Raw genomic sequence first — 17,609 nt, 5'->3', positions numbered from 1 at the left:
GTCCCATGGTCTCAAATGCCCTCTATATGCTGATAACCCTCAAATTTAGCACATTCCATCAGTTCTAAAACATACTTTCCCCCATATGTTACTGAACTTGGAATGTATTTTACTGTTGTTGTTGCCATTTCATAATTTTTGTCATTCAGGCAATTGTCATGAAGTAGTTGTTCTTGCCTGTGTACTTGAAAACTTGACATTATTGAATTATGTTACCAATATAATCCAGCTGCATTTGTATGTGGTGCTATTGCACATGTTGGCACTATTACTGGACAAGGGAGGGGACCCAGACTGCTTTCATCCTCTCACACAGTAAGTGGAGAAACCCAGAGCAAGCCAGTCACGGTCCATTGCTCCACCTGCTGGGAATTGGAGGGATAGACCAAGGGACCCCGGACCCAGTCGGTTTTGTGGGGGAAGGGAGAGAGTAGACTCTTGAGGCCCTTTAGTCAAATTGAAAGAGGACTCCACAGAAACACCAGGGAGGGCAGGGAAGGAGTCAGGGTTTATGGATTGGTGAAATAGCAAGAGAAGAGAAACCTGGGGATAGCTCTCTGAGCATAAGAGGCTCCCCAAGCTGCCAAATGCTAGGGGTCTACATAGGTTTTAGGTCTGGGTTTGAGAACAAAGGAATTAAACTTTACTGGCTGAGAAAGCCGATAATGTAGATTTGGTCAAAGTCCATTTGTCTGAGTGTGGTCCATTAACTTTTGCTGATTGTGAGCTCTAGACAACTATAGCTTGGGGGTCATGCATGGCTTGTGAACATCTCATGGGGGCTGGCCATGTGTGTATGACTACAACTCCAGTTTGAACTGGTCTGATCTCAGGGTCTTTAACTCCCTTCTGCAATAGCCAGGGGGCTTGATAAGCTGTGAAGAGGTAGCTCAGGAATGTATAAGCCGAAGGAAGATTGGTATTACAAACAGGGGTTGAATTCATGCTGTAGTAGCTGCTGATAGTGTCATAGTTCTGCACTTTTACTCCTCGCACCACCAAGGAGGGCCCAAGCCAAGGAAATGTATGGTAGTAGATGTCTGGACCTAGAGTCATCAACCTTGCTTAACCTTTTGTTTAACAGGCTAATTTGTGGGGACAGCAAGGTTCTGTCCTTATCCTAGGACCTTTGGATCTCAGAGACACACATCAAACAATACAGTTGAATGAGAAATATTGACAAGACTTTAGAATAGATGAAGGATTCTTTAGGAAGTGAGTTTATTATGACCAAGCTAGTGTCACAAGAGCATCACTATGTAGCAAAACATTAATTGTCAGAAACTTTGAATAGAACTGATTAATTTTCAGAACCATGTGAACCAAGCAAGAAAAAAAGGTATGAGTATAGGAAAATAGGATCAACAATCGCAGAACAGGTGTCATGACTTGGAGGAAACCCTGGTGACAAAAATGACATTGTTTTAAGAGATACTGCAGTTACCCATTCTCCTGTTGGTAGAGGATGATAATTGTTGAGCAAATATTTTCTTATTGCTCGTAAGTCTAGATGGAGAAGGGACACCTCTGATCACAACATCATGGGCTTTCATCCAGATGCCATGCTTTGATAAGATTTTCAGAGGCATCTACAAGTGAAAGGTATGTTTTGCATGTAAGGACTGTGAACAGTGGGTGGCTGCAGAGCAGACTGTAGGTCATCTGTATGAACAGGCTCACTTAGTGTCTTCCCTGTGTCCATGTCTTGTGCCCTTCTACCCCTAGTTGACCTTCTAATTTGCATTGGCCAATTGAATGGTGGCAAATGTGCTCTAAGAAGATTGAAAAGTGCTGTGCTTTCTCCTTTCCTTTTTTGCATGATTGGCTTGTTTACCAATATTTCCTTTTATATATTTTATTGTTGCTTTCAACCCATTTAGAGTTTATTTTTGTGCATGGAGTAAGAGGGAGATCCAACCCCATTCTTCCACATGTGTGAAACAGCACCATTTGTTAAAGAGACTCTTCCCCCCACCCTCACCCCCATTTTATGATCCTCCAATTAAAAGCCTTTCTCGTAACAAATTCTAGCAAGTTACAAACTAATAAACTGAAAGACATTTTGGATCTTCTCACTTTACAAGTAAAGAAGCTGAGGCTGGAAGACATAAGTAACTTTTTAATGGTCATATTCTAATCAAAAGTAGATTCTTGTGATGTTTAGATAAAAGCAGAAAATACAAGAAAGTGCAAGGCTGTATATCCAAAGAGACAGGTCTTAAAATAATTAAATTAAATTAAATTAAATTAAATTATACGTCAGAGCTGGAGGCAGAACACCTATAAACATGGCTGACTGTGCCTTTTTTGTACCGTTGTGGGTGGTTGTGTACCGTTTAAGATTACATTTCAAATTTTACATCATACTGTCTGTCCACCTTTCTTCTTAGGTCGTTTTCTTCTTAAATTGATAATGGTATATAAATAATCTACCTTTTAAAATTTGCTCATGTGTACAGCTGCAGACTCCTTTATCAGGCCCAAAATAGCAGCAGTCGCATCTGAGGCATTAAAATCAAATGACCCTGTTAAGCACAGCCAATCCTTGCCGGCCTTATAAATCACTTCCTCTGCATTGTGAGCATCTTTGGGATTTTAAGAAAAGATCGCCACTTAGAGCCATTGACAGAAAATGTATTTCTTTCTTTCTCATGTTTCTCTCTTGGCTTCAAAAACTCTTTCTGCCTTCTCCTTCTTTTAAACCAGCACATCAATCCATTTCTGGCTATTAGCCCAGGAAAGATGTGCCTGAACCCATTAAGCTGAGAAGGTTTCATTGTGTCACTGCACTGGAAGATTAAGTGGCCATGATGACTTCACACAAAAGGACTGGAAGAAGACTACCACCCTTCCTGACACAGCAACTAAAACCGTGGGCATTTTTGATATGCACATTTCCCTTTGCTGATGGAAATGGGGCAAATCTGTACACTCGGGAAACCAGGACCAGAAATCGCTCTGTTCTTATAAGCAAAAGCGTCTGAGAGATACATTATTTGATAAGCTGATTTTGGGAAGGACCTCAGTGCGTGTCCCTTTATAACACCACTGCAGTGCATTTGTCTTCTGGGCCAGCAGTGGTCTCCTGGGTGTTTTCTTACCGAGGTGCACAGCCTTTCCTTTGCCTGACATCTGCTCTGAGCTGGGAGATTTTCACTGCGTGTATCTTTTTTTTTTTTTTTTTAGCTCTGCCTCCTTGTTTTTTTTTAGTACAGGCAGTGCTCACTTTTTCTTGGTAGTGCACAATTACAGAAAATGACCACAGAAACTGAAAGCATGTAAAACCATCTTACAGAAAAAATCAGTTGTTGGGTGATCTTTACCCAATCTCCCTCCCCACCAAACATTAAAAATTATCTCACTATTGGTAATAAATGTGTAGAGAAGTGGGAAAATAGCAAAAATTACTAAGACACTAGAAACATTGAGGATTAAATTGCTTTATATCATATCTCTTCTCATAAACAGTTTCTTGGGAGTGCTTGGAACAGTGATCTATCTGCTTCTTGTATAATTTATGATCTGGTTCATCTTTTTAATGTCGTGAACTGTCTCCTAGAGATCCTTTACTATGAAGGGTTTGTTTTGCCGGTGTCACGTCTTCATCCTTTTGTCATTCCACTTTTCATGCCAGCAAGCTGGATTTGTTCCTTTGGCTACAGATCTAGTGTCACTTGAACAGCAGTGAAGTCACATCCCTAGTGATGACATCTTCTAGGATTCTGTCTACCTTCCACTCAGCTTTCATTTTCAGCATTATCATTTCTTACACTTTCGTCTTTGTTCGCCAGCTTCCTCTTTCCATTAAAATTTTTGTAAAATGTCAGATGGTTTGTAACTAGAAGACAAAGAGAGGAAATAGCTGTACATTTTTATGTCTGTGCTTGTCCTGAATGATATGCAGTGGCTAAGCACTGACAGTCCCTGAGAGTAGAGCCATAACTGGTCACCACTCTGTTCATAGATCTGTTCTTCATGTAATGATGTGTAGACTGAGAATAGCAATAAAACCTGTACTTTCTGCCATTGCTCATAACTAATATACCATAGTAACTAAATTTTGGTCTGTATTATTGGTTATTTACTGAACTGTGGCAGCTAAAGTTCATGTATATCAATACCATGCAAAATTAGGACTGTGTATACATATATATACATTTCCCTGCCATATTTTATGGCTTTTACAGTCCTGATATAAAAGGGCTTGCTTTGCTTCCACTCTGGCAAAGTGGAAGTGCTATCTTGGAGTGCCCCTGCACTGCCTCAGCCAGGGAGGTTCTTCTCACCCCCATCTCAATAAAAACTTGTTCAAACTAATTGGACTTAGAGACCATAATCTCACTGGTTAGGTGAGAGGGTCAAAGGAAAAGATCTCCAAGGTACCTTTCAGTTTAATGTCATTGGATCACACTAAAAAATCATTATGAGAAATCCTTTTAATTGAAGGAGCAGTTGGTACCAATAAATTAATTTTTTAAATGAATTAAACATATACTTATCTCAAAATAATTTAGGTGACTCAATTTATTTCTCTGGCTTGCATATATGTGGGAGTTTCCTTCTTTCCCAATCTAATGGTTACCTTCAACTCCACTGAGACATAAAAAGGATTTCAGAGTTCATTGTATACTGCTTCCTGGATTGATTGGCAACACAAATTATCACATGACTGCAGAAAATTAGTATTTCCCTTATTTCTGTATTTGATAGCGCCAAGGCTTCATCCCTAGGCCACCAGGGAGGCCCACAATCTCTTGGAAGCTTTTAAGAAAACTTGACATTGCTCATTCAGTACTTATACTCCAGCCTTTGGAATTCCAAATTCCCACAGAATGACAGGATTTCTGAACCCTAATTTTTCATACAGCTTCCAAAAATCATGTATAGCAACACAGGGAGCAAATGTAATAATCTGTAACTCATGCCTAAAATATAGCTAGGAAATAGAAAGTAGTATCATTCTCTTCAATTTGTATGGAGAGAGAAATGAAAAAAGCAGAGTCACTCCCTAAGCTATGCCACAGTAGGGACTCGGGCAGATGAGTCTAGTGAGAGCAATACTGTTGACTCAGCCTTTCTCTGGGCTTCAACTTTTTCAAAAGAAAAAGAAAACTTCATGTATCTTTCCTTAAGTCTTTGAAACAGCTGCCCACTGTGAATGTTCTGGTAACATTTCTCTCGTCTCCATCTGTAGATAGAATTTTATCCTGTGCATGGCAAACAGAGGGGAAGGACCAGAGGGAAACTCCCATCACTTTTAAGTGTTCAGTTTGCACCACACAACTGTTATGCTGTCTAGAATTTCTCTGAGATATTTCTCCCCATGTGACCCGTGAAATACTAATGAGCCTCCATAAAACTGGGCCTGCCCCAAACCTGCTGAAACTCTGGTACAAGACACCCAAGAGTTGTAATTTTTTTTTTTTATTTTTTAAAAAAATTTTTTTTTAAAGATTTATTTATTTATTTGTGCATACAGAACTGGGGCACAGGCCAGAGGCTCAGGGGCGGTGAGAGGCTTCACCAGAGACAGAGTGGGGAGCAGAACAGGCAGATTGACAAAGTACACTGCTGAGGGAAGCAGTGGGCGGGCCAGGAGAGGTCTGGCTCGCCATGTGGTCCCCTCCGGGGCAGGAGGCAGGTGGGAATCGAACTCATGTGGAAGTGGCTTCAGATTCTCAGTGCTGTGCTTTAACCCGCTGCGCCACCAGGGAGGGCCGCAAGAGTTGTAATTTTAACAAGGTCTTCTGAACACACAGGTTTGAGAGCTTTGCTCTAGCATTTCACACCCCAGACTCACTCCTACAAGGCACTGAGTATAAACATTAATGAATATTAAAAATTACACTTAGCAGGTTACACTAGAATTTTAAAAGGTAGGGCAGCAAGAGAACAATATCAGAATACATCCAGGGGAGTAACAATCTTTATGGGGGACTGTTTCACCCACTCTTCTACCAGATTTATAGTTTGGCCTCTGACACAGACCTCTGACTCAAATGTATTTAATTCCCAAAGGAATCATATCTCCCTTTCCTCTCCTTCTGCTACCCACTCTTGTTCTCCCACATGATTATTCAGAACATTTATTGTCATGTTTAAATAGAAAGACAGTTTTCAGAATGATTTCATCACACTGGGTTAAGATTTTATATCAAGTAGAAAAAAGGACATTTTAGCCTAACTCCATTCAGTTAAAGCTAATGGCTGGAGGAAATAAGATATGGTGTAGTTAACTTTTGATGGGGAACAGGGAGTGGACAGACAGAAAGAACATTCTGGGAGGGGGGAATTATGAACCAGGTATGCTATGCTAAAGTTGGGGATATTGGACTGCTAGGGCCAGAGAGGGCCTGGAGTTTGAGAGTGCTAAGAAAGAGGAAGGGGTGCAAAGAGGAAGGGGTGCAAAGGGGCCACAAGAAAATAATTTTCATATAGAATTTGGCAGGGCATGCAAAAATCTCTTAAAAGTTCACCATTGGGTCTTAGAATAAAGGAAAGTTTTAAGTACTCTATTTACAAGCAATTGGGTCCATACGTGTGTCCAAAATGACCTTGGTTGTGGTACTGAGAGAACAAGCCTAGTCGTTGGCACTGGAGCACCTTAATTGCAGTGCCTCTTGAACCTCCTGGAAGCTTCCAGATAGATACATTTTTTTAAAAGATTCATTTATTTATGCATACAGAATTAGGGTACAGGCCAGAGGTGTAGGGGCAGTGAGAGGCTTCACCGGAGACAGAGTGGGGAGCAGAACAGGCTGAGTGATGAAGTACACTGCTGAAGGGAGCAGCGGGCAGGTCAGGAGAGGTCTGCCACGCCATGTGGGTCACCTCTGGGGCAGGGATCGAACTCATGCTGAAGTGGCTTTAGCTTAGTGTTGCATTTACCCATTGCACCACCAGAGAGGGCCCTGGATAGATACTATTTTGTATGTATTAACACATATTATATATCAACATATTTACATAAATATGAAATAGTAAAATATATAAAGGTATTCTATATAATTCATAAGTCTATATAATGATGTATTTAGATAGCATTACATCACTGGAAACATGCAGGGGCACAAAGCAGCAGAGGGTAAGACCTCGTGAGTTAGAGTCAAGCATCAATAGCTCTCTCACAAAAAGTAAGTGCAAATTGCAAGGAACTTGTTATGGCAGTTGGAAGGAGGGTAATTGTGAAATTTTTAGTGAAATTATAAAAAGTGATAAAAAATTAAAGGCCTGTTTCTGTTTTTCATGACCTATCCATTACTATGTGTTTTAAAAATCAGTAAGGTAACCAGAAGGACTATAAAGAAGAGGTGAGAGTGGAGACTACACTTAAGTAAAAATTTTACATGTTCTTTAGGGAGTACAAGGAACCTCAGGAGCTGAAACTGATGAGGTGGGTGGAGTGAGGTGAGTGGGATTGTTCATGAACTGTTATCATAACTGAATTTTCAGAAACAGAACATTTATAGCTGGGCAACTGTGACTGCTAGGCAGTACCACCTGCTGCCAGGCCATATTTCAGGGCCCTAAAAGCTCTCTCTTCAGTTTTTTTTTTTTTTGTAGGAGTTGGTGGTAGGAAGACCTTTTCTTTAGGAAGTACCACCCAAACACCTTAGGGACTGGGTTTGAGGGAAGGGGCAAGAAGAACAATATGTGTGACTATCAAGGAGGGAGCCCCACGTGAGCTTTCACTTTGGTGAAAAGTGGGGACCAATTGGATTATGAGGTTTGTGCTTCTAGTGAGGGCATCCCATTTCTGAGGGCTGCATATTTAATGCTGAGAAGGTGCCTTGATGGGAGATCAAAGTAAAAGTCAGCAGACTACCTAATATGTGGCTGATTGGAAGAGGCTGAGCCAAAGGGAAAATTAAATACACTAGCTCAAAAGAGAAAGCACCTGAGGGCCCTCCCAGGTGGCGCAGTGGGTTAATGTTCTGCACTAAGAAGCTTAAGCCACTTCCCTCGTGAGTTCGATCCCCGCCTGACCCGGAGGTGATCCACATGTCGAGGCAGACCTCTCCTGACCCGCCCGCTGCTCTCCTCAGTGGTGTACTTCATCGATCTGCCTGTCTGCTCCCCACTCTGTCCCTGGTGAATCTTCTCACCCTCCACATCTCTGGCCTGTACCCAAGTTTTGTATGAATAAGATAAATAAATCTTAAAAAAAAAAAAAGAGAGAGAGAGAGAGAAAGCACCTGAGACAAGAGTGGAGGTAGAACTAAGAGATCACGTCAGTGGATGAGGAGGGACAGGCAATGAGATAGAGCTGTTAACCTCTCAATCTCAATGACTTCTTATTCCTTGTTGCATCTCAGTTCTTCCTGGTGCCAAATCAAAAAAAAAATATGGAATCCAGCAGTTCCGGATTGGTCAGCAAAGCCTTAACTGTGCTTAAGGAGCTCTGGAGTGATTACTAGATCTATTGCTACCCCATCCTCACTACCAAAAAATTTCCCCTTACCATCAGGTCGCATCAGAGCAAGTAAAACCCATTTTTGTCATTGGCCCCTTGTTGGCTGGGTTATCAACATTCAACTGCTGAATGTGTTGGAAGCCAAGTAAGTTCTCTAAGGGTTAGTCTCCTTGTTAGTAAGATGGGCATGACAGGGCTTACCTCACAGGGTTGTTGGAAGGATCATAGGTAATGAGATTTATGGAGTATACAGATTACTTTTTGGCACATGATAAGTGTTGTGTTTAGCATCAGATCAGTATTAGTGTTACTATTTTGTGTTGTTCTCAGTAATATGAACACATATCCTAGGGTTTGTACTGATGAAAAGAGGGCCCTAATCTTTGTAACAGTTAATACTGTCCCTAGATTTCTTGATAATACTAATGATGAAAAACATTAAGCTGTTGACCTATTGAGAGAACAGTTCTGATAGGCTCTTGCGCTTCAAGCTTTAGTTAGATAATCTCTTTTTATCTGTGTGATGATTCTGGGAATAAACAAACCCATCTTACACATTAGGAACAAGCTCAGAAAAATAAGCAACTCACTCAAGGTCATCCAATTAGTAAATTTGGAAGTGGAATTTTAATCTCTATGTAACTCCACTGCTTATTCCTAGGATAAGAGAATACGCACACAACTAGTGTTTGCTCTGACAGTGATGTACAATGAGGACACCTTGTCAGAGCTAGATGGCGCAAGGTTGGTCATGTACTAGCAAGTTCCTTCGGTTTTATTACAATCTGTTAAATCTATAGATTTGCCCATTATGCTTTGTACATCCTCTGGAAGCCATTCAGGTTTTCAATTTGTGCTGGCCTTTTATATGAACAAATTGTTTCAGGTTTCCATAAGCAAGTAGATTTTTAAATAGTCCTAGGTTTCCCTGAAGTGACTTATGGTAGGTAAGGCCCAGAAGACCATTTCCAGGCTCTCACCTTCTCTATTCCTGTCAGGGTTGTTCTACTGCTCTGTTTTATATATTAGGGTTCTACATAAGAAGGTACCTCTCAAGATGAAAAAAAAGTTGTGCTTCCAAAAAGATAGATGTTTAAAAACCAGAGTTTTTAAACTATTGCTGGTGACACTTGTATTTGTTTCAGATCACTCAAAAATATCCTATGGTCTTTTGGTATACTGTAAGATTTCAGAAGTACTTGTCTGTTTCTGCTCTACAAACCCTTCATGATTTTCTGGACTTGTCAAATAATTTCTATGCTAGGCATATGTCATTTTTCTCTGACCCATGTGCTTTCCTTAGGAAACCTCCCTTTAAGAATTAATTCCATGTACTTCCATGTTGCCATTATGGAACTCTGCCTTGGTCAAGGTCAGTGCAGAAACCTAACCTAAACATTTGCTTTATCAATGAGAGTTTAGGAAAGCTTCTAGTTTCTTTTTAGATTGTGGATGAAAGAAAAAAAGATTTTCTCTTGCTCACGTTTTTACATAAAGACTCATTGACTGCACTGACATTTTTTTTTATTATAACAGTTTATTTTTGCATCATTTTGTACATTTTTTTCCATCTCAATTGTAATCCCCGCAGGTTTCCCATCACCAAATCACCCGTGTGCCATCACCATAATCCCATGCACTTCCCTCCCCACCCCCCAGTTTTTGATCCCATTCCCCACTCCACCCCCACAAAATGTCTCTGGTATATGGTTGTTCATTATTTTTGTAATTTTCTCGCCTGGTCCATTATCCTCCTGCTATGAGTGAAACCATCCGGTATTTTTCTTTCTCTTTCTGGCTTATCTCACTAAGCATGATCTTTTCCAGCTCCATCCAATTTGCTGCGAAAGACATGTGTTTCTCTTTTTTGGATGCTGAGTAATATTCCATTGTATATATGTACCACATCTTTTTTATCCAGTCATCTACTTTTGGGCATTTGGGCTGCTTCCATGTATTTCCAGTTGTAAATAAAGCAGCAATAAACATGGGGGCACAGATCTTTTTCAGTCAGTGTTTTTGTGTCTTTTGGGTAGATACCTAGGAGTGGGATTGCTGGGTCGTAGGGAAGCTCCATGTTTAGCAGTTTGAGGAACCTTCAAACAGTTTTCCATAGTGGTTGTACTAGTTTGCATTCCCACCAGCATGCACTGACATTTTTTAAAATAAAAAGCAGAACATCTAAACTCAAATACCCCCTAGAGTAAAGTCATAATGACAAGGAAGACTTCTGAGAGCAAGTCCTTGCCAGTGTCAGCAGGGAAATCTAGAATTCAAATAGACTGCATCCTGTTGGTGGGGAACAAAGCATTTTAGAGGCCTCCCTGGTGGCTTCGGGGTTAAGTCTCAGGATTATCACCTCTATAGACTGAATTTAATCATGACTTAGGGAGTTAACCCACCAACACAGCTCTCCTGCCTCACCCAATGCCTACTTTAACAGTATAGTTCAGTAAATATGCCTGTCCTCCTCCCCACTCTGTCTCTGGTGAATATTCTCACCCACCGTGCACCTTAACGCACACCCTAGTTCTTCACATTAAAATAAAAGGGGGGATATTTTGTGCTAGTAATGCACAGGGCAGCTTCTCTATGGATGTAGGTGACTGGTAAAGAAGAGTCCTTGAGCCCTCAGCCCTCAGGGGATTTTTCAGACTTTTAAAGATCTTTCTATACCACTTGTAATGAGGCAGGCTGGGAAGCTTCCTAGCCCCCTTTACTCTCTGGGCTTTCTGGCCTTCCGTGCATGGTCTCTTCCTCTTGTGGCAGCTCTCTGGCAGTCCTCTGTGATACTTTCCTTATATGTACAGTCTCTCAACTCAGGTGTGCCCACCTACACATGCCCACACACACCACAGGTGTCCACCACCAGGCACACATACCCCTCAACCACACTTCCAGGTGCCTCCTGAAGTCAAGGCTGCAGGTGATAGCCACAGGGGCCAGTGGTACAAAAACCTGAGCAAACTTCATCTACCCACAGAATATTAGAAGCCACTGGAGATGAAGGAATATTCTTTACCACTCTCTACAGAGCCAGTGGATTCCAGGAATAACACATATTTACCCATGAATTAGAAACCTTTCATTCTCTGAAGTAGCCTAGATGATTAAGAGTTCTAGCCTTCAGACTGTAGCATGACCTTTGACTCTTCTTTGTCCATCTTCATATTATAGGCAGTCTTGATACTGCCACCAAGATATGTCCAGTATCCACCTATCCCTCACCTCCTCCACTGTTCTCATATGGATCCAAGCCACTATCATCTCTCATTTGAGTTATTTGTGAGGGCTCCCTGCTTCCTAGGATAATAATTAAATTGAGTAAGAAGGAGCCAATACCCTAGACCCTCTCTTCTCCACTAAAAAAGCTACTATCTCTTGCTTATTCTTAGTAATCTATGATTTTGAGCCACATTCTGTGCAGAAATATTATAATTGCCAAGCCATTTGATTCTTAGAAATAATTTTAAAGAAATATATTTATGGATTATTTCTTAGTTACAAAGCCTCTTAATTCATGTCATTTATTATCAGCTATGAAGGAGGTATACAGAATACAATGCTAAGAGGTAAGCTATTATTGACATATAATAGATGGTTGAGATATTTCCCAGTAAGACCTTTTGGCATGCTCGAGTAATTTACCACAAAATGATTCAAATCTTTCTTAATCAAGATATTTAAAAATAATTTTAATAACTACTTTTGCTGGTAAATTAGAGAATATATAATAAACAGAATTATGTATTTAATTATTTTAAATCTTTTATTTCCTTTTGGAAGTTGTTTCTTCTCTTATATTTGAAACAGTGTTACTCAGTGGAAAGAATACAGCTTTGCCGTCTGTGTTAAATAGACTGTCTCACCTCTGCTTTCTGATGAGATGCCCTCATTCAGTGTCTCTGGCTCCTTTTGGTGACAAGAGGTTACTAGTCACTATCGACTAGTAACCTCTTAAACCTCGTATAGCAGAAGAGAGAAAAGTCCCTGTTTCATTTTCTCTAGAAAAATAAAAACAGGCAATTCCCTCTGATAGGCTGTGAATTTGTCACATGATACCCCTGGCCTGTGCCTTGGAGAACATAATGACATGATCGATCATGCTCCCTGGGAGCAGCAGAGTCAACCCAGACAAACCACAACAGCAGCTGAGAATGCTGGACAAGCAAAGCCAGCGTGTTTCCACCATAGATTCAGACATACCTGCATTTGAAATGTCTCCCTATCTTACTGTCTCTGTGATCTTAGATAAATTATTCTTTATGATCCTAAGGGTTTTCATTTATAGAAAGATATAAATAGTAAAAATGCTAGCTGGCCAGAGTTCTTGTGATGATGTAATGAAGAAAACCACCTAGGCCCCTTATTCAACATGGACTGTAGAAGGAGCTCAATAGATGGCCTCACTCCAGTTCATTTGGCATTAAATGGTGATGTGAAACATGCCATGTTCAATTGCCTTTATTGTAGAAAACCTTGAGAGCATAGATTTCTTTCCACGCCACTCCACTCAGAGAGGAACTCTCCTTGTCTGGTTCAGTGAATGTCATTAGCATTGCTAAAATGCACACCTGCATTAAAGGCATCAAAGCAGCTGTGTTTATTACCCTAATTCACCAAAGTGTTTCCACAGTAATTTCTCACTCATTATTGAGAGGGGGAGAATTTTATTTTACTTAATTATAAATGCACCTTCTCTAATTTCATCATGAAAAAAATGAACTTGATGTTAGCCATGTGCCATGTGCCACATTCAACGCCTTTCTTCTCCTAGCTCTAAAAAGGGTTCCATTGGTCTCTAACAATGTTTTTCTACTGAGTAAGTAATCTAATGTCTGATGTGAAACTTCCATTCCTTGGGGTCTGATACTTTCTTAATAATAAGGAATTAATCCATGTAAAGGAATCTCTATTACTATTTTTTTTAAATAGCATTTTAACTAGAATTTGTTCATGTGTAGATTAGTGCTTCTTCTGACACTTGATATTTAACCAATACATACATATAAACACACACACATACAAACCCATTTGACATCTCACCCATAGGGTAAATTAAAAAAAAAATCTTGGGGCCCTTTTCTCTGCCCATAGATAACATGTAACCTTGGGATATAATCTGAGTGTGGAATAACATAGCATAGCATAGCATGGCATAGCATGGCATGGCATGGCATGGTATGGCATGGGCATGGCATTGGCATAGCATCATACTATAACAACATAACATAACAACATAACATAACATAACATCACAACATCACATCACAACACACCACAACACACAACACACCACAACACACAACATACCATAACATTACATAACATAACATAGCATAACATAACATAGCATAACAAACCTAACCTAACCTAACCTAACCTAGATGTATAGTTTTCCTCTAGGCATATACTTGGCCTCATGCTAGCTTTGTGTAAATTATATGCAATCTAATAGGGCTCCTGGGGGAGCACTGCCACTGCTGTTTTGATGCTGCTGCCTGGCCAAGGTGCCCAAGAGGATGGAGAGGCTGCCTGGGGCCACCTGGCCACCCTGGAGCCTCTGATGCTGTGACCCGCCCAGGGACCCTGCTGTGGCAACTGTTGCTGCTAAAACAGTTGTTGCTCCCTGTATTTCTTGCTTCCTGATGCTCTTAAAGACTTGTTGGCTTTGCCTGGGGCTCCCTGACTCTTGTCCAGTCTGCTGGCATCCAGCAAGGGAGCTGTGACCCTGTACCACCACAACCAATCACTTTCTGGAAATCATTTCCATCTCATCCTGCTGGGGTAGCTAAGAAGATAAGGGGGAAATCAAAGCCAAAAAGCCACCTTACTGAATGGGGAAAAAATTGCACCCCATATATCTAAGAAAGAGCTGATCTGCAAGAGCTGCAAGAACTCAACCCATATAATTCAATGAAAGGAAACAAAGAACCCAATCCAAAAATGGACAGGAGAGCTAAGTAGGAAATTCTCTAAAGAAGATATCTAGACACGGGAAAATGCTCATCACTTATGATCAGGGAACTGCAAATCAGAACTACAGTGAGATACCATTTCATGCTTGTGAGAATAATCCATGTCTAAGACCAGAAACAGCAAGTGTTATCAAGGTTGTGGCAAAAAAAGGACGTCGCATACACTGTTGGTGGGAATTCAGACTGGTCAACAACCATACAAAACAGTATGGAGATTTCTCCAGATATGAAAAATAGACTTACCAAGTGATTCAGCAATTCCACATCCAGGTGTCTACACAAAGAATGCTAAGCACACATCTAGAGAGGTTGTGTGCATCCTGTGTTCACCACAGCACTGATTACAATTACTAAGTTATGGAAACTAAGTGTCCAAGCACAGGGGAGAGGATTAAGAAGATGTGGTTTATATATACAATGGAATACTACTCAGCTACAAAATAAAAAAAAAGGAAATAAACATTTGCCATTTGTTATAATATGGATGGAACTGGGGCGGGGCGGGGACTATGCTAATCAAAATAAGTCACAAGGAAAAAGACAAATATCAGATATTTTTACTTACATTTGATTATAGACAAATCAAATGTTTCTAATGAAACCAAACCAATAACAAACCTTAGAACTCTGACTGCGGGAGTCAGGGTACCATAGGAGGGAGTGAAGGGAGTTTGGGGATCAGGGTGTAGGACTGCAGGTGCCTCTGGGGTGGCTGTGTTGATACATCTGAAGAAGTGTGATCCTGTACCTCTGAGTCATGTACAGTGTTGTAAAACAGTGTTACCTAAATTTTAAAGAAATGTCTACCTACCTCAGGTGCAGAGCAGATAGAAACATTCACACAGGACTTGAGAATTGGCAATGAGGGATGTAGCTACCTTTCTGCTGCTGCTGGTGGTGATCACAGTTTGGAAGGATAGGAGCCGAGTATCCACTCAAGAACTTTGAGGGGTTTGGGAAGTGGCATTGTGGCATCCTTTCCATTTGTGTGTGTGTGGTCATGGTGTGGCAGCCTCATGATTTTAGAATCTTGATTGTGGCAGTGGCAGTGTTGTTATGGATCTCGTGATTTCTGAATACAGAAGATGCAGCAGCTCCTAGGTTGCCTAATGCTATCAAGCAATTTCAGAAGGTATCCCTGAAAACTCATCCAAGAGGCTCTTTCTTCTCAACTGTCCCAACTACTCTGAAACCATAGATTGTATAGATTGTAATAAATCCCAATAATAGCAGACATTGTCCCCTGCAACCTAACTCTCAGATTCCATTAGATTTTTATCTTCAATTCTGTATTTTCTTTATGTGTCAAATTGCAAGTTGAGACAGGAATTGATAGATCTGTTTCCTTTCTAATTTTAAAAGATATGATCTTTGTATAATTTTTTAAAAGATTTACTTATTTACACAAGAACTGGGGTACAGGGCAAAGGCACAGGGTTTAAGAGAATTCACCAGAAACAGAGTGGGGAGCAGAGCAGGCAGATCAAGTGTGAAATACTTTGCTAAGGGGTCACAGGGTGTCTGCCACACTGTGTGGGTCACCTCCCAGGCTAAGGATTGAACTCATGCTGCAATGGCTATGATAGCTTCATAGTGCTGTGCTTTAACCTGTTGTGCCACCAGGGAGGGCACTGATCTTTGTATAATTTTTCATGATAATATGAATATAAAAAAATATATAATAGAAAAATCATTATATTTGAAAAAGATGTTTGTGGAATGGCATTTATTGTAACAGTGATATATAATATATTGCCAATATATTTAGAATTTTAAATCTAAATCCCACAACATGTAAATTATAAAGAATGAATCTACCATTTTTCAAGCCAGTAGCTGATTTTCTAATAAAATGCTAGTGGCAATAGGATGCTTCCTTGCAGTTGTTGGCTATTTTGATTCTTTAACTAGGTATAGGAAAAGTTTCCAAGAGGCAATATTAAGAGAGTTCACTGAATGTAGTGATTTGCTGATCATTTGCTGATCTTAGAGGAATTTGATACATATGTGAGGGAAGAAGCCATTTTGCAATGGGCTGAGAAGTAAATGGAATGTGAAAAATTAGTGTACACATTCCTTTCAAGAAGATGATAGTAAAAGAAAGAATGATGGAGCGGTAACTGGAATGTTATACTGAGTAAATCTGAATATGTTTCTTCAGGGAAAAGAGACAGTGAAGAAAGAGATAAGAAACATAAAGTGTAATAAGGATAAAAATTATTCCTGCAAGAGTATTATTCACCTGTTTTCCTTTCTTATAACTTTCATGTAACCTGCTTCATATTCCTGCGGCCACATAGCTAGGCCTTATTATATTAGAATATTGACATAGAAGGCAAGGAATGGGGGAAAATTTAAAACACAGTGCTATGTGAGGGAAAAGGATTTTAAGAAATGGTTCCATGAAAAAAAAAAGAAAAAGAAAAAAAATGGTGCCATGGATAACAAATTAGATGTCCTTACAAATTTTTGAAAGGGTACAAGGATATATGGAATTATTCTAACTTCTGAGAATGGGCTCCAGAACACAAGGCTAGATGTACCTTGCCATTGAAATAGTTCTCTGATAGTTTTCTTGTTACACAGCTATGTTATAACTCCAAATTTTGTGACATAGAAACAACTAAAAACCTACCAAGATTTTGTAGGATAGAAAGAGAAAACTCAGGAGTAACCTGTTATTCTTCCCTTCTGGGTTTCTCTCTCCATTGTGTGTCCTCTTAATAGTTACACTGAGCACCTCACTTCTGATAGACCTGGTCACCACATTTATAGAGATTCTTTCCCTCACCCCCAAGCAATTCTTTGCACCACTGACTATGTGTCCAATTTAATTCAGTCCTGACCTTATCTATCTGGTGATAGCATCAGATTCCACTTGTTAAGTGTTCAGTTCTACAGTACATCACCCCATGCATGCCAATCACAAGTCCAGGCTATTCAACAGCTTGTGAGTAACTGGTTTCCATGGTCCCCTCCTTGGGTTCAGCTTATTTGCTAGGGTGGCTCATAGAACTCTGGAAAAATGTGGGTGCCTACTGGTTTATTAAAGGGTATTAAAGGACACAACTGATCAGCCAGATGGAAGAGGGGCATAGAGCAAGGTATGCAGGAGGGAGCCTAGACCTTCCCTCTCCTTTCTGGGCACACCACTCTCCCAGAAGCTGCAGATATTTACCAGCCCCAAACTTTCTAAGCCCCTGCTTTTTTTTTTTTTT

The 17,609-nt window shown here is 40.3% G+C and overlaps 1 protein-coding gene across 1 annotated transcript in view; it reads left to right on the top strand.

Moving 5' to 3' along the window:
* The first annotated feature begins 14,415 nt into the window (after positions 1 to 14,415).
* The window catches only part of LOC101627378, a 45,558-nt gene continuing 42,364 nt past the window's right edge, over positions 14,416 to 17,609 (top strand). The window contains 1 exon segment of the mRNA XM_012721765.1: positions 14,416 to 14,597. Within this exon segment, the coding sequence (XP_012577219.1) occupies positions 14,416 to 14,597 (182 nt within the window).

The sequence above is a fragment of the Condylura cristata genome, unplaced genomic scaffold (assembly GCF_000260355.1).
Source record: "Condylura cristata isolate star-nosed mole 26May11 unplaced genomic scaffold, ConCri1.0 scaffold00007, whole genome shotgun sequence".
Lineage (NCBI taxonomy): Eukaryota > Metazoa > Chordata > Mammalia > Eulipotyphla > Talpidae > Condylura > Condylura cristata.
The sequence above is the reverse complement of the archived record's forward strand: the minus strand, read 5'-3'. Positions and strand labels throughout refer to the sequence as shown.